Source organism: Oryctolagus cuniculus, chromosome 13 (assembly GCF_964237555.1).
Source record: "Oryctolagus cuniculus chromosome 13, mOryCun1.1, whole genome shotgun sequence".
Taxonomy (NCBI): Eukaryota; Metazoa; Chordata; class Mammalia; order Lagomorpha; family Leporidae; genus Oryctolagus; species Oryctolagus cuniculus.
Window position 1 is genome coordinate 69,133,692 of NC_091444.1, and position 25,079 is coordinate 69,158,770.

The 25,079-nt window shown below is 45.9% G+C and overlaps 2 protein-coding genes across 18 annotated transcripts in view; one reads left to right on the forward strand and one right to left on the reverse strand.

Moving 5' to 3' along the window:
- Positions 1 to 12,025, reverse strand: part of PRPF18 (pre-mRNA processing factor 18) — a 123,514-nt gene extending 111,489 nt beyond the window's left edge. For 3 of the 9 annotated variants that reach the window (XM_051820851.2, XM_070055658.1, XM_051820853.2), the window contains exon 1: positions 11,876 to 12,020. In XM_051820851.2, the coding sequence (XP_051676811.1) occupies positions 11,876 to 12,008 (133 nt within the window). In that variant the 5' untranslated portion in view covers positions 12,009 to 12,020. Of the gene's footprint in view, positions 1 to 11,875 lie in introns of all 9 variants that reach the window. The other 6 variants (XM_051820850.2, XM_051820854.2, XM_051820855.2 and 3 more) reach the window with 6 other exon arrangements.
- Positions 11,917 to 25,079, forward strand: part of BEND7 (BEN domain containing 7) — a 98,883-nt gene continuing 85,720 nt past the window's right edge. For 8 of the 9 annotated variants that reach the window (XM_008268113.4, XM_008268114.4, XM_008268116.4 and 5 more), the window contains exons 1-2: positions 11,932 to 12,067; positions 14,331 to 14,414. In XM_008268113.4, coding sequence (XP_008266335.2) covers positions 12,007 to 12,067; positions 14,331 to 14,414 — 145 coding nt within the window. In that variant the 5' untranslated portion in view covers positions 11,932 to 12,006. Of the gene's footprint in view, positions 12,068 to 14,330; positions 14,415 to 25,079 lie in introns of all 9 variants that reach the window. The other variant, XM_051820858.2, reaches the window with a different exon arrangement.

The following is a 25,079-nucleotide window of genomic DNA, read 5'->3' on the forward strand; positions in this document are numbered from 1 at the left end:
AAGCTGTGTTTAACTGCTGTGCCAGATGCTCACCCTGTGTCTTGTTCACTTCTGCGTCCCTAGGGCTTGCAACACTAACTCACAGAAGGCAGTCCATAAATACTGTTTAAAGAAACAAATTCATTTCTTTGCCACTGATTTCTCAATTTAAGGAATCAAACAGAAATGTAACATGCAATTTCTCAATTAAAGGGTTAGGCAAAAAAGATCGGTATATTTTATTTTAAATTCCTACTGGTAGACTTTGAGATTCTATTAATCCTTAAAGTACAAACTAGGAAACATCTCAAATCTGACAATCTTCAAAGATTTTCTTTTTTTATTTGAAAGGCAAAGTGAAAGAGGGAAATGCCTTCCATGTTCTGGTTCACTCTCCAGTTGGCCACAATGGCCAGGGGCTGTGCCAGACTGAAGCCAGGAGCCTGGAATGCCATCTGGGTCTCCTACACTTAGCCGACAGGGACCCAAGCACTTGGGCCATCTTCTGCTTTCCCAAGCACATGAGCAGGGAGCTGGATTGGAAGTGGAGCAGCTAGGACTTGAAACGGTACCTATATGGGATGCCAACATTGCAGGCAGCGGTTTAACCCACAGTGCGACAACGCTGGCCTCCTGAGGATTTTCTTAGAGACAGGAAAGATGAGGGTCCATGAGGGCTCAGGCAATGTCTCCCTTGTCTTTTTATAGCTCATAGTGTGGGTTTGGCCTAAGGAAGAGCTGCCAGAATATGCTAGCCACTGGGCTAAGCACTTCTATGCATTGAATCATATACTCTTCACTATACTCTATGTGGGAGATACAGCTATCATCCCACTTCCAGATGAAGGAAGTGAGGCATAAGAATAATTGCCGGGGCCAGCATTGTGGCATAGTAGGCTAAACCTACGCCTGCAGTGCTGGCATCCCAAGTAGATGCTGGTTTGTGTCCTGGCTGCCCCACTTCCAATCCAGTTCCCTGCTAATGTGCTTGGGAAAGCAGTGGAAGATGGCCCAAGCCCTTGGACCCCTGTAGCTACATGGCAGACCTGGAGGAAGCTCCTGGCTCCCAATTGGCCCAGCTCCAGCCATTGCAGTCATTTGGGGATGAACCAGCAGATGGAAGACCTATCTCTCTGTAACTCTGCCTCCCAAATAAATAAATCTGAAAGAGAAAGAGAAAAAGAAAGAGAAAGAGAAAAAGAGAGGAAGAGAGAGAGAGAGAGAGAGGAAGAAAAATTGCCAGCGCCTTGTCTCTCAGCTCCAAACCCACCCTTCTTTGCCCTGCTTTGTGATCCAGGAGCTGGCTGAATGTTACGCTTTGTCAACAGAGGGCACCAGAGGGACGCAGCAGAGCCTCAGGAAGACCCTTGCTGTACAGGTTCTGGTCCTGGATTGTGACTATTCAGGCACTGGGGTCCAGTGACCAGCTTGGAAGAGTTCTAGCTGCATGCTCAGGCCACTCTAGCTGTCATGGAACACCTCCAAAACTAGCTAGAGGGGTTTTTACAGAATCCTCAAAACTGGGCCTGCTAACCTGACGTGCAGAAGGCCCATCACTGACATTGGGGTGGTGGAAGAAAGCAGGTGCTTACCGCAAAGCACAGAGCAAGAGTCTAGAGTGCCTGGCAAAGAAACTCCTTGAGGGCCAGCGCTGTGGCATAGTGGGTAAGGCTGCTGCCTGCAGTGCTGGCATCCCATATGGGCGCCAGTTCAAGTCCTGGCTACTCCACTTCCCATGTAGCTCTCTGCTATGGCCTGGGAAAGCAGTAGAAGATGGCCCAAGTGTTCAGACTCCTGCACCCACATGGGAGACCTGGAAGAAACTCCTGACTTCTATTTGGCACAGCTCCAGCCACTGCGGCGAACTGAGGAGTGAACCAGCAGATGGAAAACCTCTCTCTCTCTCTCTGCCTCTCCTTCTCTCTGTGTATCTCTAATTTTCAAATAAATAAATAAGTCTTAAAAAATATTCCTTGAGATGAGACTAAACATCAAGGTATCTATAGGGAAAATAAATGACCTCACGGATCTAGTGAATAGAACTTGCAGGGCAGGTGATTTGGGACCGTACAGGGCCAGCTACACTATTCCCTTAGTTCAGTAAGGGAGTTAATTTTAGTAAGTGGTTGATTTGCAATCAATAAAGCAGGGCAAGGAAACTTTAAGCTAGAGGGGAGAGGTTGGGAGACTGTGGGATGCTTAGAGCTGACGGTATCTAATATCAGCATCAAAGGCACTGCATAGGGGTTCCACTTCCTGTCCTTACAGGGAGCTGCTTCTGCAGACCAGGTCGGGCCTTCGCCCTCCCTCAAGTCTTTTGCCACTAGCAGTCAGCTTCTTCCTGGGATAGTCATACTTTCCTGTCAAGAGAGCTGAAATTCCAGCCTTAGGATGGTGGAAGGGGCTGTGCTCCTGCTCCTGGGTTCCCTTATTGTCCATCCTTACTCATCCAAGAAGCAGGAGTTGTTTTAGTGCACCTGTGACTTCTCAATCCCTTAGACACTTTAACCCCCTTTAGTAGCTAACCACCTTCTATGAGTTAATAATTCTTTACATTAAGTTTTCCCTGGACACAGTCCTGGTAGGTTACTATATTTTATCTCACACCGAATTGCCCAAGATTATCTCTAAAGCAATAAAGCTCATTTTCAAACCCAGGAAGTCAGATACCAAATTTACACTCCAAACGACTCTGCTGCTCTATCCCTAATGTTAGGATAAAATTCAGGTTAATATTCCTCACAATCTAAATACTTACAATCTATAGACTTCTAGGGCTTCAGGAAATATTTACTTATCCAGTATTTTCATTCAATAGCAAAAATGAGAATTGTGATACACAATTTCATCTTCTCTCCCTCTCTCTCTCTCTTTTTTTTTTTTTTTTTTTTTTGACAGGCAGAGTGGACAGTGAGAGTCATCTTCTCAAATATAGCGCAGAATACTCTACCACCCTAAAGTTTCAACTTTCAAGGTACTTTCACATGTCAGATTTTACTTGCAAACAATTTTGTAGAATTGATAAAGTATTTGTTTCTATTCTTAAGGATAAAGGAACTCAGACTGACAGGTACTAAATTTGCACAAGGAGTTGTGCTCAAGTCTCCTAAATCCTAGAGAGAACTGTGTCTACAATCTCACTGTCTTGGCTTGAGCTTCTGTTGTTCCAGAGTCAATCTGGTCAGGAATATGAAAATGGACCCCTAAGAATCTCCACATTCTAAGCCTTAAGAGTGTTGCCTGATTTGAAAAAAAAAGGGTCTTAGTAGTTGTTACTTTAAAAAAATTTATTTTATTGACTTGAGAGGCAGAAAGAGAGAGAGAGAGAAAGAGAGAGAGAGAGAGAGAGAGAGAGAGAGAGAGAGAATACTCCCATCTACTGGTTGACTCCCCAAACAACTGACCAGGCTGATGCTGGGCATCAGGAACTCAATCCCTGTCTCCCATGGGTTACTGGAGCCACCTGCCTCCCAGGGCCCACCTTAGCAGAAAGCTGCAGTAGGAAGTGGAGCTGAGCATTGAACCCAGGCACACTCGTATGGGACGCAGGCCTCTTAACCACTAGGCTACATTTTTGCCCTGGCAGTTATGATTCAATGAAGGTTCTTTTGATGGGGAGATTAACCAGATTGGCCCTAAATTCCACCCCAAGAATCCTTTTAAAAGGGGAGCAGAGAAACACTTGCACTCACAGAAGAGGCTGGTATGGAGACAAAAGCTGAGATCAGAGTGATGCAGCCACAATCCAGGGAATGTCAGCAGCTTCTAGACACCTGAAGGGGTAAGGAATGAGTTTTCCTACGGGGCCTGTGGATGGAGCTTGGCCTTGATTTTGGCCCAATGATGATTTCTGACATCTTATTCCTGGGATGTTGAAAGAACACATTTGGGGCTGGTGCTGTGGCACAGCTGGTTAAGCCCTGGTCTGCAGTGCCAGCATACCATATGGGTGCTAGTTCAAGACCTGGCTGCTCCACTTCCAATCCAGCTCTCTGCTATGGCCTGGGAAAGCAGCAGAGGATAGCCCAAGTCCTTGGGCCCCTGCACCAACGTGGGAGACCTGGAACAAGCTCCTGGCTCCTGGCTGTGGATTGGCCAATCAGGGAATGAACCAGCAGATGGAAGACCTCTCTCTCCCCCTCCCCCACCACCTCTCCTTTCTCTGTGTAACTCTGACTTTAAAAAAATAAATAAAAATAAAAAAATAGAAAGAACACATTTGTTGTTTTAAGTCACTGGGATTGTAGTAGTTTGTTACAGCAGTCTCAGAAGACAAATACCAATTCGAATTCAAGTTTAAATGCAATTTATGTGGACAAAAAATAATTTCTTAACATGAAATAAAAATATTTATAAACTTCGTTTCATTAAAATTAAGACTATCAAGAATGAAAACACAAGCTACAAATTGGGAGAAGGTATTTGAGGGACAGATTCTCTCCAAAGGACTTATAACCAGATTATAGAAAGAATTCCTTCAAATTAAAAAAAAAAAAAAAGACCAGAAATCAAAATTTTTAAAAAGGGCAAGACTTGAATAGGCCCATCACAAAAGATTTCCTCATGTTGATATAAAAATGTGCTTATTGAAACCAGCGTGTGGCTTAACAGGTAAAGCTGCCATCCGCAATGCTGGCATCCCATGTAGGTGCCACTTCAAGTCCCAATGCTCCACTTCCAATCTAGCTCCTTACTAATGGCCTAGAAAAAGCAACAGAAGATGGCCCTAGTGTTTGGGCCCCTATCACCCATGTGAGAAACCCGAACGGGACTCCTGTCTTCTGGCTTCAGCCTGGCCCAGCCCTGGCTGTTGCGGCCATCTGGGGAATGAACCAGTGGATGGAAGATTTCTCTGTCTCTCCCTCTCTCTTGTTAACTCTTTTAAATAAATAAGAAAATATTTTTAAAAAACCGTTTATTGTCATTGGTAATTGGAGAATGTTAATTAAATCTCAGTGAAACAAGTAAATACCATGACCCCCCTTCCTCAAATGGCTAAAGTGGGAAGGATTCATAATACTAAGTATTTTTGAATATATAGAATAACTAGAATCCACTGCTAGTGAGGGTGTAAACTGGTGTAACTACTTAGGAAAATTTTGACAGTAATTTACCAAATCAAAATGTGTGTGTGTATATATATATATATATACTCTAATTCAGCAGTTTTGTTCATGGGTAAATTCACAAGATACAAGGGTACATACATAAGATAAAGACATGAACAAAAATGTTCAAGAATATCCATCAGTAGTAACATGGATAAACAGTTGTATAAATATTCATATAAGAAAATAATATACAGCAAAGGAAAGTAATGAACCACTTCTATAGCCAACATGAAAGAATTTTGCCAAATTAATATTACGCAAAAGAAGCCAGTCACAAAATAGAATACAATGTCTGATTCCATAAATCTGAAGTTTAAGAGTAGGTTAACTCAAGCTATGGTTATAGAGGTTAGGGAGTTATCACCAGAAGGGACCTCTGGATAGCAACTAGTGTTCTGGAAAAGTTCTGTATCTTTTTTTTTTTTTTTTTTTTTTTTGACAGGCAGAGTGGACAGTGAGAGAGAGAGACAGAGAGAAAGGTCTTCCTTTGCCGTTGGTTCACCCTCCAATGGCCGCCGCAGCCGGCGCGCTGCGGCCGGCGCACCACGCTGATCCGATGGCAGGAGCCAGGTGCGTCTCCTGGTCTCCCATGGGGTGCAGGGCCCAAGCACCTGGGCCATCCTCCACTGCACTCCCTGGCCACAGCAGAGAGCTGGCCTGGAAGAGGGGCAACAGGGACAGAATCCGGCGCCCTGACCGGGACTAGAACCCGGTGTGCCGGCGCCGCTAGGCAGAGGATTAGCCTAGTGAGCCGCGGCGCCGGCCCCAAAGTTCTGTATCTTTACATGTGCATTACATGGATATATGATACCTGTGGAACTAACTGAGGTGCTTGCTTAAGGTTTGTTCTTTATATTAGATCTGAACAAAAAAGAAAAAGAACAGAAATGGATTTATTTTACAGTAACGAGAGAAAGCAAGGTTAATGCATTTTTTTTTTTTTTTTGGACAGGCAGAGTGGACAGTGAGAGAGAGAGAAAGACAGAGAGAAAGGTCTTCCTTTGCCATTGGTTCACCCTCCAAAGGCCGCTGTGGCTGGCATGCTGTGGCTGGCGCACCATGCTGATCCGAAGCCAGGAGCCAGGTGCTTCTCCTGGTCTCCCATGCGGGTGCAGGGCCCAAGGACTTGGGCCATCCTCCACTGCCTTCCCAGGCCACAGCAGAGAGCTGGACGGGAAGAGGAGCGACCAGGACAGAATCCGGCGCCCCAACCAGGACTAGAACCTGGGGTGCAGGCGCCGCAAGGCAAAGGATTAGCCTAGTGAGCCTCGGCGCCAGCAGGTTAATGCATTTTAAGAGTTACTGTAGGGGCCAGCGCTATGGCTTAGCAGGTAAAGCCACCACCTGCAGTGCCAATATCCCATATGGGCACTGCTTCAACTCTCGGCTACTCTACTTGCGATCCAGATCTCTGCTATGGCCTGGGAAAGCAGTGGAAGATGGCTCCAGTGCTTGGGCCCCTGCACCCGCATGAGACCCAGAAGAAGCTCCTGGCTCCTGGCTTTAGATCAGCACAGCTCCGGCAGTTGTGGCCATCTGGGGAGTGAACCAGCAGATGGAAGACCTCTCTCTCTTTGCCTCTGCCTCTCGGTATCTATGCCTTTCAAATAAATAAATAATTTTTTGAAGAAAAAAAAAAAGAGTCACTGTACCATTTCAGTTTCACTAAAAAGTGATCTGGTAAAAATAGGTGTTTCTCAGCTGTAAAACTGGAATACTAACATTTAGTAACCTCACAGAGCAATTCAGAAAATCAGATCATGTATAATAACTGCTAAGGTCCTACAAGAGAAGCACCATAGAGATATGAGGTAATAGTATTTGTAGAGTATTCTCAACTCTCATTTTCACTTATGTAATCTCTTGTAAATACGACCTCTTTTTTTGTAGGTTATCATTACTAAAACCAGTGGAGTAAATGAGTATGGAAACTCACATTAGATCAGCAACAAATTGAGAAATAGGAGCCAGAGTAGGGGACTGCTTATACTTCCCATAATTCTTCTGATAGTTGACTGTCATAGAATTGCAATGTTAATATTTATGCTTATTAAATATTCCTAAATAATACTCAGAATCTATTGTTAGGATTTTCAATTCCAGAGAATCCAATCAAAGATGTATAAAAAGCCTCAGGACAACAGTACCATTTTTATCTCTTTGTTTTTGAGGGTTATCAATAAAACAGTTCAACAATAATCAAGTTGTAGTCATCTCTATATACATATATATGTAACTCCCCAAATCTGAGCTTTCCAACATGGTGCCACCAATTACATGTGGCTGTTGAGTACTTGAAATTTGGCTGAACTGTTTTGTGAAAAAAAAAAAAAAAAGTTTTAAAATTTTGTACACAATTTATTACATGTTGTAATGACATTTTAATGTATAAGCTATAATTATATATATATATATCCTATCTAATGCTAAATAAAATTAATTTGGTCTGTTTATTTTTACTTCTTTTAAAGTTGTTGATAGTTTTAAAGTACATATATGGTTGGGGCCAGTGTTGTGCTATAGCGGGTAAAGCCTCTGCCTTCGATGCCTAAATCCTGAATGAGCTCCTGTTTGGTCCCAGCTGCAACACTTCTGATCCAGCCTCCCGCTAATGTGCCTGGGAAAGCAGCAGAGGATGGCCTAAGTACTTTGGCCCCTGCTACCCATGTGGGAGACCAGGATGGAGTTCCTGGCTCCTAGCTTCGGCCTGGCCCAGCCCTGGCTGTTGTGGCCACTGGGGGAGTGAACCAGAAGACAGATGATATTCTCCCTCTCTCTCTCTCTCTCTCCCTCTCTCTCTCTCTGTCACTCTGCCTTTCAAATAAGTAAAATAAATATATTAAATATATTGGTTTGTAAGTTATATTTCTAATGGACACCGGAGTGCTGAATAAAAAGATGGAGATTTTTACAATACAATTACAGAGAGGGTATTGGGATTAGAGTTAAGCTTACTTAATACGTTTTGGACAAATTACCGGACTTTGTCAAAGGTTAGAACCTATCTTTAATCTTTATAATCAATTTGGTTCTTTTTTAAAAAGTATTTATTTATTTGAGAAGTAGAGTCACAGACAGTGAGAGGGAGAAACAGAGAGAGGGGTCTTCCTTCCATTGGTTCACTCCCCAAATGGCTGTTAATGACTGGAGCTGCGCCGATCCGAAGCCAGGAGCCAGTTGCCTCCTCCTAGTCTCCCATGAGGGTGCAGGGGCCCAAGCACTTGGGCCATCCTCCACTGTTTTCCCAGGCCACAGCAGAGAGCTGGATTGGAAGAGGAGCAGCCGGGACTAGATCCGGCACCCATATGGGATGCTGGCACCACAGGTGGAGGATTAACCTACTGCGCCATGGCGCCAGCCCCAATCAATTTGGTTCTATAATGGTCATACAAGATATTTGGCCTCTACGATTTCATGAAATACTTGCTCAGTTTCCTCTGAGTTGTAGTAACAGGCGGGGCTGTGAAGTATTGAGGCAGAGTAATGACCTCAGCAGAACTCCCACAGAACATTCCCAGACACCCCAAGGCAAAACTCTATTATATAGAGTTTTTGAATAAAATACTGCTATAGACTAAATTGTATTCCCTCAAAATTCATATGTTGAAGGCCTAATCTCCAGAATGACTGTATTTGGAGATGACCATTTTAGGAGGTCATTAGGGTTAAAAGAGGTCACAAGGGTGGGTCCCTAACCCAACACGATGGGTGGTTTTATGAGGCAGAGGGAAATCTCTGTCTTCCCACTAAGTGAGGACACAGAGAGAAGGTGGCAGTCTACAAGTTAGGTAATGAGCCCTCACCAGAAACTGACTCTACCGGACCTTCATCTGGGACTTCCAGTCTCTGGGTCAGTGAGAAATAAGTTTCTGCTCTTTAAACCATCCCATCAATGGTATTTTGGTTAAGGCAGACTAACACTACCACTTAAAACAATCTCATTTTACATTAAATGTTATAATTAATATTACTTAATACTAATCATGGATACACACATACATTATATATATATATTTTGTTAGACGAAGGGATGGTGACTTGCAGAAAGTGGAAAGTAGGTAAATATTTGTTGATTTTTTATAAAAGTTAATAGGGGGGCCGGTACTGTGGCATAGTGAGTAAAGCTGCCGCCTCAGTGCCGGTATCCCATATAGGTGCTGGTTCAAATCCCGGCTGCTCCACTTCCCATCCAGCTCTCTGCTACAGCCTGGAAAAGCAGTGGAAGGTGGCCCAAGTCCTTGGGCTCTTGCTCCAGCGTGGGAGATGCAGAAGATGCTCCTGGCTCCAGGCTTCAGATCGGTTCAGCTCCAGCCATTGTGGCCAGCTGGGGAGTGAACCAGCGATGGAAGACCTCTCTCGCTGCCTCTCCTTCTCCCTCTGTATAACTCTTTCAAATAAATAAATAAATCTTTGTAAAAATAATAAATAAAAATAAAAATGTTAATAGGATAGGCCTGGCCCATGTCCTCTGTAGATCACAGATCATCTCTGGAGAGCCAGGTAAAAAAGGTCCAGGGAAAAATATTATTCTTAAAGCATTTTCACTTCAAAATATCTTATTCTCAACCATCACATATTTTCGTAAGGAAATGGAATTCATATTCCTACTTGAAGTGAAAAATGTTAAGTTGTTAATATCTTCCCTAGGGATTTGCTTCTTGGGATGACAAGTTCAATGATTTCATCATAGTTTAAGCATAATATCATCTCATTTTATGCTCCAAGATATGAACAATCTTCAGCGTTTCTCAGTATAGTACTCAGCCTTATGACTTTTGGAATAACAGTTTAAAAGGCATGACAAAAAGGAAAAACTCTCTCTCTCTCTCTCTGAGGAACAAAATAGTGTGCTTTCTTTTAAAGCATCCAAAACATTTTTGGGGTTTTATGCCCGATTTTAAAGAGAGGGGGGGAGAGGAAGAGAACCAATCTGGGTAGTTTCTTTCATCACTGTTGTTACTTTGATCCCTTCTACCATCTCTTAGAGCTCCAGAGGGTCCAAGAACTCCAAGAAGACGACACCAAATTTTGCTTGCCTCATACATTTTTACTGGGACAAGGGCCCTGAGCTTTGCACATACTCCCAAAGGAGACAGCTACCATGAAAGTTAACAACCTCCAGTGGAAGGTTTCTCATCCTTGATCCAAGGTTCTTGGCCTCATCTCTGGGCCAGGCCAGCTCTGATCAGCCTCCCCACACCCTCCCAGAATGTGCACCCATCCCTGCCCCCACTCCTGAGTTTGTTGGTTCCCCTGGTTTTCCGTTTTGTTTCCTGCCCTATGTTTTTGTGAGTCGTCTCTGGCTTCCCACTTGCTTGACAGCCATCTGTATGTCCCTGTTAGCTGGTGGCTCTCTCCTCACTCGGTGGGGGCTCACTGTGGAACTCACCGCATTTATCAACCCACCTTTCCCCCCCATTCCTATCTTCGTTTTTGGGGCCACCTGAAGTTGCCACAGTGCTGGATGGGCAGCCCATCTCTCTACCCTCCTGCGGGGATGACCCATCCAAGAACACGTTCCTGTTCTGCCATTCCCAGGTGGAACCAAGTCCCTTCCCATTCGTGCCCTAAAGGTATTGTGAGAAGGAAATGGTGCCGTAGCTAGCTCTTGGCTCTCCAAGGAGGAATAACAGCTTTCTGGTTTTGTCCTTTATTCTAGCATGAACACGTCAAGTGGCAGCGGCCCCTGCACCTGCGTTGACCCTGGTTTCCCTGAGCCTTCAGAGCCATGGAGCATCCCTCATCCTCTCCCACACTCTCCAAAACCCACATTCCAAGTGCTTTCCTGGAGTATAACTCGGGCTCCTCCGTCAGTCTCTCAGATCGGGATAAAGAATTGAAGCTCACTCTTTTTTATACTCTTCTCACCAATAAATTCTAAATCCTCTTTAAGTTTTCTCGTAGAGCAATGATGGGTTAGTCCGACCCCCCCCCCAAAAAAAAAAAAAAAAAAAACTTGCGTAAAATCAGTGAATCTTGCCCACGCACTGATGTTTCGGATCTGGGCTGGCCAAGGAGGGTCCACGACCCCTAGGATTATTTATAACAAGAGGCTCACTCCCAGGGAGCAGCCAAGGGTGACCGGAAAGGGGGTTCTGAGAGCTGAGGCCCCGGCAGCAGCCCCGGCGTCCCCGGGGGCAGGCCGGCCGGGCCCGGGCCAGGGCGCTGCGCCGCGGCCTCCGCGCCTCCTCGGGGCGCCGCGCGGCCAGGCCGGTGGCGGCGGCGGCAGCGGCGGCGGCCCCCAGGGATGGCGGCGGCCGGGCTCCGCCAGCAGGTGGCCCCGGGGTCCCGGCGGCACCGCCCCCTCCGCCGGTGCCCCTCCTCCCGCGGGGGCGGTCAGCGCCCCGGCCGGCTCCGCACCCGCCGCCGCCGCCGCCGCCTCCCTCCCCTCGGCCCGCCCGCGTCCCCGGGGCCGCCGCCGCCGCCGCCGCGTCCGCAAGCTGAGCCCAGGCGGGCCGCGACGAGCGCCCAGGGCGCCGGCAGCTCCGAGCCCTCGCCGCCGCCGCCGCCGCCGCCGCGCCCTCCCCGCCGCCGCCGCCGCCCGGCCCGCTCCCCACGGAAAGTTGCGCTGCGGCGAGCGGCGGCTTGGAAACAGCGAGCCGGCATGAGAGAGGGTCGGGGGGGCGCCTAGGGCACCGGGAGGCGGCGCCGCGCGGGGGCAACTTCTCCCCGGAGCCCACGCCGCCGGCCCCGCGCCTGCAGCCCCTGAGCGGGCTCGCGGTGGTTCCTGCCGTCCCTCGGCCTCCCCCTCCCACCCCACCCCCCCTCCGATTCGAGACGCGGACCTTGGTCCCGGCGGCTCCGCGGCGGTGACACGAGCCCGCGCCGCCGCCGCCGCCGCCGCCGCCGATCCGCCGCCTCAGCCTCCGCCGGCCGCAGTCGCCGCCGCCGCCGCCGCCGCCGCCTTCCCCGCACCATGGAGTTCTCTGAGAGGAAAAGAAGCAGGAAATCCCAGAGCTTCAAACTGGTGAGCCGAGGTAAGCGGTCGGCCAGGGCGGCGGGAGGAAGGACCGGGCGCCGCGCGCTCGGCCCCGCGCCCCCGGCCGCCCGCGGGGGGTCCACGCCGGGGGGCGCGCCCCTCCCGGAGCCCCGGTTCCCTCCCGAGCCGGGCGGCCCCGGGCCCGCGGCCGCACACCCGCACACGCCGGGCGCCGGGGAAAGTTGTGCCGGGGGAGGCAGGATGTTATTGAACGTAAACAAGTCGGAGGGCACGTCAGGAAATTAGCAAACAATGACTCCTGGGGGCCCGAGCCCTCTTTTGGGGTGTCCTCGGCGCTGGGCCGGGGTAGTGGAGGGTTGCCTGGCCCATCAGGCCGAGAGTGGACGGTCGGACCCATGGTTTGTTGTTTTTGTTTTTGCATTTTCGCCCAAAGGGAACGGGGAAAGATGACCGTTGTTCTTGTAAGCTCGGTGGAGGTCCAAGCCCGAAGCAGAATCATTGCCACCCAGTATCTTTCCTAGCTAGCTGGTTTGGCGTGGAAAGGTGTTTCAGACAAGATCACACAGCAGTCAGCCAAGTATCATTGAAAACAACAGCAAAACAAAACCAGCTAGTTCCCGACCATTTAACAGGTGTACAGTACACTCTTGGGGCGTTTATTTCCATCGAGGGAGGGGGAGCTTGGATACAGCCTTGTGCACCGTTCAGTTACTTGTTAGAGTCTGTATCTTCCTGGCTGGACTTTTAAAAAATTGATCAGAACCAAAGATAAGAGCAGTCGTGACAATATGCCTGTCAGAAGCTATTGTGGCACCTTAAATTCTAGGCAGGTGCCTTTTTTTCCTTGTAATGCCATGGGTCCTGATATTTACCGAGTTTAGACCCACCCTGTTTAAATATCTTTGAATCAACTTGAGGTCAAAGCCAAACCACAGAGCCAGTCCACTTTTCCTCTGTTGTATCTAGCATTGGCATCAGAGGCCAGAGCAACACGATTGTTCCAGCAACCTGCAGAAGTCACATGTAAACCGCTGAAAATTAGAAGGCAATTGCAAGTAATTGAGTTTTTCAGACAAAGCTGCTGTGATGTGGATTCAGTAAAGCCCACTTTTGATTAGTCTGGAAAAACAGTTTAATTATAGACATTTTGAGGATCTACCCATAGCTGTTTCCCCTAATTTAGTTTGGATACTGTTTAATGAAAGAGGCCTGAAATAGTTTACGAATTGAAAATATTTGGCCCTCCCCCTCTTTCCTTTGTAATTTTTTTTTTGGTCCACAGCAGTGTTGATTACTCAGTTATTTGTACTTTAAAACTCTCCCTGTGTAACTGCGCTGTTGGTGCTATCTGATTCATTCAGGAATGCAGGCTGCTTTTATGGATGACCTCAGGGAACTTACTACTTTATCTTACAAGTGAGAGTAGTTTTGTCCACGTTGTCCTGTGAGATCCAAGGCCAGAAAAACGGAAGAGCTGTTAACCAGGAGCCTCTATTTTCATATCCAGGCGTCCTCCTTGAGAAATGAGAAGGTTGCCAAAGCGAAGAAGCCTCCGTAGAGAAGCTTTTAAAACAGTGTTTTGTAAACTTTGGCTAACACAGCAAGTTTTTCCTTCTCCTTTTCTTTTTCTTCCTTTCTTTTTTTTTTTTTTTTATATGAGTTTGATTCTTCTCTGTCCTCTGCAGGTGCATTTTTAGAAAATAAACCATTGCCTATTAAATAAAGTGCAGTGGCTGAATAACAAAATTCACTTGAGTGAAAGATGAAAATCTTGCTTTCTCATCCAAATTACACTGAATTTAAAATAACAAATCAGTGTTTCACGTGTGCTTGTCTGTATGCTGCTTAAAGGCTGAGACTTTCTGGGTAACCTGTGAGTGCTAGGTCACTCCGAGGCATACCGCTGTCAGGTTCACGAGAGCGGGTTACGTGGAGATAAATTTGGAGTCTCACCCCAGCCCATCATTTGGCATGATTTTTCTTTTCCCTGTAAACGTACTTCCTATCTCAAAGAAATGAAACCTAATAATTGATATCTGTGGGCAAAATTCACCATGAAAAAAAAAAAAGTGATGAAGCAAAGCTGTTTTCTAAAGTCAGACTGATACTTCAAGACTGTATGCATCAGAGTATAGGCAAAGTTTTAGGGGTTACTATTAACTACAAATTCTATGAATAACTGAATTCTCAAAAATGTGTATAGGTTACACATACTGTATAGAATGAAATTCTAGTCTTTAGTGCTTGATCTTACCTTGAGGTCATTAGAATTCTAATTTTTCCTCATTTTCTCATACCAGATTATCACCATGAGGTTTATAAAGTCTCAGAATTCAGCAGCGATGTTAACGGGGAGGCCAAAGAGACGCAACCCATTTTTTTAGGTAGGTTCCTATGTCAATTAATTTCTCAGCAAAACGGTGTGGCCATTTGCAATTAGGAAAAGAAGAAGGAAAAAAAAAAAGATTGTGCAAGAACGGGAAATGTCTGCCATTGCTTAATGTATGACATTCTTTCCAAGACCTTTTATTTTACAGATTGCCAATAGATCCCTTATTAACATTGCTAAAAGTTGTAATTTCAGACATAAATGTTTATTAGTGTCTACACACAGTGCTAATTATCACTCACTCACAGAGCCAGATGCTGACTGTGCAGTTTTGTCGCTCTGTGCTCACCCCATTTACATTGCATATTCGCTGGCATGCTTCACTGGCAATAGTTTGTGTAATTGGGGTATTACATCTTTGACATCTGGATAACAGAAATTCAATTTCCAGGAAGCTGCTATTTGTTTGGTTTTGCTTCTGCCTTGGGTGGGATAGAGGATTAATGTGCTGTCTTATTATAATGTCCCTTCACCTCTGTGGCCTGGTTGCTAATCCTGCCATGACAAAATTAAATTAAATCTACGGTCAAAAAGCGTAAGGAAAATAAAAGTGTGATTGCCTAACCACCTCTTGATAGCGCTAGTTAGCGTGGCGCAGCTCCTTGTCTTCCTGCCTTTGTGTCCCCCTCACACCAGCATTTTTGATCAAGGGAATAGCCCCACGTTTCTCTTGCCATCCTCGTTCCTAGCTCCCCTCAGGAACGAGCAGTGCACAAGTGGCATCTCCCAGACCCCTCAACAAGTGTAGCTGTGCCATGGACGTGTAGGTAGCCAAAACGCTGCCACTCTTTCCAGGTGGAGTCTCAGTACAAACATTTTAGCACAGAGGACTTCAGATGTGCGGTTTGTTATTTGCAGACCATGAACCAAAAAGGAAACCATTTAGGATTTTGCCTCTAAGAATAAAGCACCTGTAAAATCAGAGTAGAGGGTTAATGGTGGCATTTGGCTTCAACCTTGCCCACGCTGCACGCCACAGCACCAGGCAGTAGGCTGAGAGCCAGGTGCTGCACAACAGGAGTGTGCAACATGAGAGAAAGGGCCAAGGTTGCCCCATCACTGGGCGTCCAGGTAGCAGGATTGCTGCTTAGACCCTGTGCATCGTCCTCCAGAGAAAAACATGGCGAGTGCTGGAGGATATGCCATGCTCTCAGCAGCATCTGTTGTGCTTCGAAGGAGGAGCAGGGCGGGTTGCAGAGGACTAGGAAGAAGTTCAGTAGATAGTCCACGAGATACAATAGCAGGGAAGTTTCAGCACTGCTCACGAAAACATCGGTGAGAGCACGTGGGTCTTCCCACTGCTGGGGGAGAACATTACTGAGGCCAGCGCCGCTTCCCAGCACCTGTTTACTGTGAAGAGCACCAAAATCCAAAAAGTTAATAATCAAGTGAAAAGCTGTGACCCAGAAAGAGAACAGTCTTGGATCCTACTCTTTTTAGTTCCCTGAACTTGGTCAGTTGGAATTCTGTATTTAAGTACCACTTGATTTAAGCCATTCGAAATAAAGAATCTGCCTTCTAGTAGAAAATTTACATTTATCACACACATGGAACATCGTGTCCTTGATTTAGTTCTGCCAAGTGGCTCCCTTTTCCCTTTTTGCCTTGTGGAAAGTAGTACAGATGCTGTAGAACAAGTGAGTTGTGAGGATGAAAGGAGACTTAAGACCAGGAGGGCGGGAGTACTCAGCGGTCAGTAAGATGTAAACTCTTGAAGGTAGCAAACACTGCTGCTTTCCTATTCCTTCAGCCAAGTAGAGGGAGATACAAGAATACCAACTAAAGGTGGGATAGGCTTTCAAAGTGCTTGGTTAAGTAAGCCTCCAGCTTCAAGAGACAGAAAATTGAATCGCTGGAAGGTGTGCTGTGGGTTATTTCTCAATCTTTGGCTCATTCTGGATGAAGTCTGATATGGTCCCCAAAGAACGCTTTTTCTTTTGTGATCCACCAGGTCGATTTAAGAAAAATAGTGAGAATAATTTTTGACAGCATCTGAAAATAAGAATTTTGTTGTTACCAATGTTACAGTTTATAGTTAACTCTTCTCAAAACATAGATTTAAATCATGTTTATTTTGTAAATTGCTAAAGCCTATTCATAATTTTACTTACTGTGGTGTAGAATCCTCTGAGAAGCTCTCTCTTTTTTTTTTTTAATATTTATTTGAGGTAGAGTTACAGACAGAGGGAGAGGCAGAAAGGTCTTCCATCTGCTGTTTCACTCCCCAAATGGCTACAACAGCCGGGGCTAAGCCAGTCTGAAGCCAGGAGCTTCTTCTGGGTGTCCCATACAGGTGCATGGCCCAAGTGCCTGGGCCGTCTTCCACTGCTTTTCCAGGCCATAGCAGAGAGCTGGATCAGAACAGGAGTGTCCAGGACACGGACTGGCGCCTATATGGGATGCTGGTGCCGCAGGCAGCAGCTTAGCCTCCTGAGCCACAGTGCTGGCTCCTCTGAGAAGCTCTTTGAATACCTTAACTGTCTCTTCTCTAATGAAGTAGTGCTACACATGCCCCCCAGTATGTTACATAGGCTTTTTTGCCTTCAGATGTGTTATCTTTGATACCATCCACATCTATAAGATTAAAGTTAATGTCCCATGGGGAAGAGAGTGCTCTATAATTTGGCACAAGTTCCCATATTGGATCTGTTTTTCTGGTGTTTGTAGGCTGTTAACTAACATAGCAGGTGAGCGTGGTAGTGTAGGTCAGTGGTACAAATGGCTTGCTGAGTGCTTTGAGTGTTACTTTAAACTTGACCATAAGATCAGAAAAAGTTACTTTTCCCTGTTGACACTGACTCTCAAGCTGGCCGTGATGGGACTGCAGTGAAGAATTGACTTATTTGGAGAAAAATAATTCACTTTCATCAGTTCAAGCATTTTGGGAAAAAAGTCTTTGAACGCAGCACTTTTCTGGAATGGGAGTTGGTTTTGGGGTAGCCACAGGAGCAGACAGGACAGGGTGCTTGCTCTAGGGATTAAAACACAGTTGGGGGGTAGGAATAGGACAACTTCCAGAAATGAGGAGCAGTGTTTAATAACCATGACATCTGCGACTGATTGAGCACTTGGCTTGTGCAAGTATCGCATTTGCTCTGCAAAACAAACCTGAAACAGTCATTATTATCCCCATTTTGTAGATTAGGCTTAGCGATGTTAAGGTAACCTGCCAAAGGCATCCTCAATAGGAAGTGCATTGGCAGGTTGCCTGTGCAGGTCTGAGGAGCTTTAAAAACTCTCTGTGTGAACAGTAATTAAATGACAAACGTGAGCTCTTACACTAAGGAGCAGAAGGAGAATTTGGATGGGTAGGATGGAGACCTCAAAAGACCAGACTTGAACTGTGAAAAAGATTTGAACAGGCAGAGGGAAGTTGAAGAAGATTCTGGGTGGGAAGGGTGATGTGAGCTAAGATTAGATTTTTTGTTTTTTGACAGGCAGAGTGGACAGTGAGAGAGAGAGACAGAGAAAAAGGTCTTCCTTTGCTGTTGGTTCACCCTCCAATGGCCGCCGTGGCCAGCGCACCGCACTGATCCGATGGCAGGAGCCAGGTACTTCTCCTGGTCTCCCATGGGGTGCAGGGCCCAAGGACTTGGGCCATCCTCCACTGCACTCCCTGACCACAGCAGAGAGCTGGCCTGGAAGAGGGGCAACCGGGACAGAATCCGGTGCCCCGACCGGGACTAGAACCCGGTGTGCCGGCGCCGCAAGGCGGAGGATTAGCCTAGTGAGCCACGGCGCCAGCTAAGATTAGATTTTAAGTAAATGTTGTGCTATATAGTGTATAGCTTTTACATCTGTTATCTCCTAGAATTTTTACAGTATGCCTGTGAGAACAGGGCAGATATTATCATTCCCATAATAATGGGAACTGAAACTCAGAGTTAAGCGACTGGCTCATGAATAGCGGAACCGGGAGTAAACAGGTTCCCTGTGCCAAGACCTTTCCCCTCTACCATGTGAAGCTAGGAAATTTCAAGGAGATCTTACCTGGTAGCAGAACACTATTAAGAAATGTTTTCTCAGTGTTTTGCTTTTCTCTGTGTCTCAAATAAACACATAATTTTTTTTAAAAAGGAACGGGCATTTGGCTCAGCAGTTAAGTCACCACTTGAGATGTCTGCACCCCATAAAGGAGCACTTGATTCCTCTCTGCTGTGGCCCGGGAGGGCAGTGGAGGATGGCCCAGGTCCTTGGGCCCTGCACTCGCATGGGAGACCCGGAGAAGCACCTGGCTCCGGGCTTCGGATCAGTGCGGTGCACTGGCTACAGCGCGCTGGCCGTAGTGGCCACTGTGGGGTGAACCAGTGGTAAAGGAAGACCTTTCTCTCTGTCTCTCTCTCTCTCACTGTCCACTCTGCCTGTCAAAAAAAGGGGGGGGGTACCTGGTTCGAGACTGGCATGGCTTCCCTTTCTGGCTTTCTGCTGGTGTGGGCTGCAAGGCAGCAGGTGATGGCTCAAGTACTTGAGTCCTTTCCATTCATGTGGGAGACCCGGATGGAGTTCTGGGCTCCTGGTTTTGGCCTGGCCCAGCCCTGGTTGTTGTGGGCAGTTGGGGAGTGAAATAGCAAGTGAAAGATCCATGTCTCTCTCTGTCTCTGAAATAAATAAGAAAGTACCAATTTAAAAGGTATTATGAGACTTTTTTCTTTTCTTTTTAAAGACTTTATTTATTTCTTGAAAGAGTTACAGAGAGGCAGAGAAAGAGAGACACAGAGAGAAAGTCTTCCATCCACTGGTTCACTCCCCAAATGCCTGCAACTGCCGGAGCTTAGCCAATCCAAAGCCAGGAGCCTGGTGCTTCTTCCAGGTCTCCCACACAGGTGCAGGGGCCCAAGGACTTGGGCCATCTTCCACTGCTTTCCCAGACCATACCAGAGAGCTGGATTGGAAGTACAGGAGCTGGAACACGAACTGGCACTCATATGGGATGCTGGCACTACAGGCAGCAGCTTTACTTGCTATGCCACAACGCCAGCCCCGAGACTTTTTTCATAGTGATAATACAAAACACTGAATAATGCCTCTTTTTACACATTGGATTTGGGTTTTATTATTATAGTATACAATTTTGAAGCATGTTTATTTTTAAGGAGTTCAAGTCTCATTCATTTATTCTTCCAACAAATATTTATTGAGCTCCAGTTACATCCATGCCAAACCCTGATCTGGTTGTTCTCTTTAATATACAGCTCAGTTATACAAAGGGGGCCTCTTTGCCCAGGCTCAAGTGGCCCTAGGTCCCCCGTGGTTGCTGCTTGCTTGTCCTTGAAGGCCAAGGAGCTGGATCTCTCCTCCCAAGAGGAAGGAAGTCCTGTTGTTTTATCACCCCAGTGGCAGGAGTTCCAAGAGTGGGAAGCAGCCTCCAATAAAACGAAGGGCCAAGGAGGCCAAGAGAGGGCAAAAGGAAGAACTGCTACAGTTTCATCATTTGGAGATGAGAGTTTTCACCTCTCCTCCTCCTGAAAGCTGTACCCTTAGCTTCATGGCTCTCTGCGTACTTCTCCTTTTTCCTGTCCATTCTCCCCTTTTTTAGTGGTGTGGTGTAGGGGGCAGAGAAAACTAGGAGTGGCTGCTAGGGTTAGGAATGTGGCCAGTAATAGGTGTCATTTAGCAAGAGGTTGCTGTGTTTCAGGGAGTATGCTGAGAACTTTGTACATGTTGTCCCTTTAATGACCCCAAGAAAGGTATTGCTATTCCCACTTTGTCTGAAGAATTTGGGGAGTTTACAGAGTTATTCTGTGGCAGAGCCAGGATGCAAGCCAGAGTCTGTCTCCAAAACCATGCCCATAACCACATGACACGCTTTGTTCAAATGCACTCCCATGGGGAACTCCCGATATGTACAGCGGACAGAAGGGGAGTAGAGCTACTTGAAGAAAGGTTAAGAGGACCTCTACACATTCTACATTCTTCTGTGGGCCTCTGCAGAATGTTAGGGTGCCTGCAGTCACTGTTTAAAAACCCCTCATCTAGAAGCCTTCTGAAGTTTCACACAGCATCAAAAATGTGTCTGATTGTAAGTCCAACAAATGGCTTCAGAAAAAGCAGCAGGCAGAATCAAAGTCGAATTTCCTCCCAAGGAGACTTCAACACCGTGGCCTCTTTAAACATATGCATACAAATAACTGTGTTTCAGTGCCTGTGGAGGCAAACTTAGTTGTTGTTAGATAGTCCTTGTTGTGGGGCTGGCGCTGTGGCACAGGGAGTTAAAGCCCCTAGCCTCGAGTGCCGGCATCCCATATGGGTGCCCGTTCTAGTCCTGGCTGCTCCACTTCTTATCTATCTGGGGAGTGAACCAGCAGAAGGAAGACCTTTCTCTCTGTCTCTGCCTCTCTCTCTAATTCTTTCAAGTAAATAAAAATCGTTAAAAAAAGGTATTTGTGGTTAGGCCTAAGTAATTCATCTGTCCTTTGGTTGCTATTACAGCTGCACAGCCAGCTAGTGCTTTTCAGATGGGAAACTGACACAGTAAGGAGTAGCCTCTTGACATCTGGTTCTGACAGCTTGACTCGTGAGGGCTGCTTCAGATGCTTGCCTCACCTCCCCCACCCCCCATCTTCGTAGATAACTCCTCATCCTCTGCCCTGCACAGAGACTTTACTGCCTTCTTGAGGATTCTGGAATCAAGTATAAATCTCTAAACTGAGCATTGGTAGCCATAGCCCGACACTGTCTGTGTCTCCCTGTTCCCAGCTTCCTTTCCACCAAAGTAGTACTTCCAGAGAGGAAAGGAGGCAGGTCAGCTGGGATGGGAATGCTGGGCCCAAGCTTTGACCTGGTCAAACTGTAGCTTTTTCTGTGTACCAGTCTCTAGCCTCCTGCCATGTCTTATTCCATTTTCAGACTCCTTCTATTAAAATCCTAACTGTCCTATCAGTTTTTAAAGCTAAGTTCGAATATCAGCTAGGTGAGTAAGCCATTTCAGTTTATAGCACAGCCTAGAGAAGTCAGAAACCCTTGATTTGAATCTCAGATTCATAGGCAATAGCACCTAGGTCAAACTCTTGAGATTTTTTTTTAATCTTCTCTAATAGAGTAATTATGTTGATCATCAGTTCTCCTGTAGCACGTAGGATATCCTGTATGATAAAACACGTTTTTAAACTTGAAAACACTTTATCCTTATTTTTATTAGCCCCATGCCCCTTCTTCTTCCAAGTTAGAAGTTATCTTTTCTTCTGAGCACTTTAGTACTAAATAATGATATCACATTTTTCTGGCACTTACCATGTTTACGTTTTTTAAAGATTTTTATTTATTTATTTGAGAAGCAGAGTTACTGAGAGAGACAGAGACAGAGAGAGAGATTTTTCATCCCCTGGTTCACTCTCCAAATGGCTGTAATGGCTGACACAGCGCCAATCCAAAGTCAGGAGCTTCTTCTGGGTCTCCCGTGCTGGTGTAGGGACCCAAGCAGTTAGGCCGTCCCCTACTGCTTTTGCAGGCCATGAGCAGAGAGATGGATCAGAAGAGGAGCAGCTGGGACACGAACCTACACTCACATGGGATGCTGGCACCACAGACAGAGGCCTAGCCTGCTATGCCACCATGTTTACTTATTTTTGTACCCAGTTCCCTTGTGCTCCAAGTTGCCTGCAAATCCTTCTTCCTCTCTTAATAATGGCCATGCTGAATTGTGGCTGTTGATTTACAGCATCTTTCCTAATGGAAACGTCAGATCCTAGAGGGCAATTGTGGCCTGGATTTTTCTCTGGATTCTTGAGAGCACCTAGTACAGTGCTGTGTTCATAATGGCATTCAACTTATGAATACCCAACTGTTTGTTGTTTAAACCTGTGACTTCATTGGACATTGTTGTATAGGACCCTGGAAATTGATCTTTTTTAAAAAAGATTCATTTGGGGGGCTGGTATTTGTAAGGCAGAATGACAGAGAGAGAGACAGAGGCAAAAAGATTCCATCTGCTAGTTCACTCCTCAAATGGTTGTGACTGTTGAGGTTGGGCCAGGCCAAAGACAGGAGCCTGGAACTCCTTCCGGAATGTGAGTTGCAGAGGCCCAAGTATGCGTGCCATCTTCCACTGCTTTCCCTGCTGCATTAGTGTGGAGTAACCTGAACTCCAGCTGGTGCTCGTATAGGACACTGGCATTGCAAGTGTAGTCTTAATCTGCTGCATCACAACGCTGGCCCCTGAAGATTGATCTTAAAATACACTGTGGTGAGATTGTAGAGAAGTTTTGTGAGTCACTGAAGTATACCTCATTGAACTTGAAGAAGCTTTTGTAGTGTACTAAATTAGAAGTTTGAGATTTCTGATGTCGATTTATGAGACACAATTTGAAACCTTTTTTTAAATATTAATTTATTTGAAAGGCAGATTATAGATTGAGAGAGAGAGAGAGAGAGAGAGATATCTTCTATCTGCTGGTTTACTCCTCAAATAGCTGTAATAACTGGGGCTGAAGCCAGGAGCCAGGAGCTTCTCCTGGGTCTCCCACGTGGGTGCAGGAGCACAGGCATTTGGGCCATCTTTCTGCTTTCCCAGGCCATTAGCAAGGAGCTGGATCCAAAGTGGAACAGCTGGGACTTGAATTGACATCCATTTGGGATGCCAGCACCGTAGATCATGGCTTAACCCTAACCCAGTGTGCCACAGCACTGGCCCTGAAATGTTTTGTTTTAAAAATGTAGAAAAGGATTAAAAGAGAGAGAGAGAGAGAGAGAGAGAGAGAGAGAGAGAGAGAGAGAGAAACTGCTTATGAAGGTCAGTGGCATGTTGCAGACCACACTTGAAAATCCAGGTGTGCCTCGCGTGCTCTGTATCCTGGGTGTACTGGTACAGCCTTGCAGAAGTGCTTGACGTGGCACTGACCTGTCTGTGGACAGAGGCTGACATTATCCCATTCTGAGATTCCAAAGGAAACAAATTTTTCTGTCTGAATTTTAAAAAGTAAAGCTATGAATTAATCAACACCAACAGCAAACCTTAGTGACTACCATGTTTCTGAGGGAACAGGGACCCTGTTCTGCCCTGGGTGCCCAGTGATGGGTGAGTAGGGCTGAGATCCAGCCTGCAGCCTGCTCACCAACAGCCTTGAGGAAAAGTTGCCTCTCTCTGTTCCTTAGTAAGGCTTGGTGTATGGTTCAGCAACAGCTCTGTAAGTGACAAGTGGTATATGAGGGATAGTCAGATAGCTCAAGGAAAGTGTGTATTAAGAAGAAATTGCTTGGGCTTCAAAAATGTTTTACACTGAAATAAACTTTTAATTTCAATTTTCCATGAACTTTCTGAAATATCCTGGTATTGTGATATTTTTGTTTTCCTATACTGATCATAACTTAATCATTAAAAAAAAATCTGGGGTGGCATTTGGCTCAATGGCTTAAGTCACTTCTTGAGACCCCTGCATCCCACATCTGAGCACCTGATTCCAGGCTGTTTCACATCTGTCCAGCTTACTGCTAAGGTACACCCTGGGTGTCAGCAGGTGATGACTTAAGCACTTGGTTCCCTGCCACTCCTGAGGGAGACCAAGATAGAGTTCTGGGCTTCTGGCTTTGTCCTGGCCCAGGCCTGGCTGTTGCAAGCATGTGGGGAATGAACCAGCAGGTGGAAAATTCCTCTTGGTCTCTCTGCCTTTCAAATAAAAGTAAATAAATGAATAAAAATTTTAAAATCTCCATGAAGATTAGAATCTAAGGAGACATATTGACAATTTAACCTTTCTGGTTCCCATGGGAATATGATTTTGCTTATGGAAGAAAATAATATAGCTGTCTATAAGATAAAGGTTTTTGAACTGAGTGTTTTGCATCTCAAGGTTAAAAATAGACCTAGGACATTGACACAGGAAGTCTGTTATTCTTATAAAGAGCAGATTATTGGAGAGAAAAGGATCTGGAAAGGAATGCATCAGCAGGTGCAGGGGAGCTAGACATAGGAGAAGAAGCCTGAACCCGCAGTGGTTTATCCATGGGGGGCCTTTAGATTCCTGAAGCCTGTGCAAACTTGGATTGCTCCTCTGCCTGAAATTCTTCATTGTCTGATGTTTCAAATAGGACCCCATTTTAACATATTTTGTCACTATAATACCTGAGAAGAGCTACTTGGGAAGGAAGGATGGTTTATTTCAGCTTACTGCTCTTACAGTCCTCAGTCCAAGATTGGGTGGCCCCATTGGTGCAGGCATTTGATGAGGCTGGAGCATAGTGAAGGAATGATCACATGGAGAGCCAGGGAGCAGATGGAGAAGCTGGGCTCAACCCAAGCTGGTGTAACCTTCCCTCTCGGGAGATTCATCTACTGAGCTGATACTCCCGTGACCTAAAGACCTCCTACTGAGCCCACTTCTTAGACTCCGTAATTGTATCAGGTCTCTACCTTTTATTCATTGGCTGTTAACATTAATCCATTAACCATTTTTTAAACTTTTATTTAATAAATATAAATTTCCAAAGTACAGCTTATGGATTACAATGGCTTTTCCTCCCCATAACTTCCCTCCCACCCGCAACCCTCCCATTTCCCACTCCCTCTCCCATTCCATTCACATCAAGATTCATTTTCAATTATCTTTATATACAGAAGATCTATTTAGTATATATTAAGTAAAGATTTCAACAGTTTGCATCCACACAGAAACACAAAATATAAAGTACTGGTTGAGTACTAGTTATAGCATTAATTCACATTGTA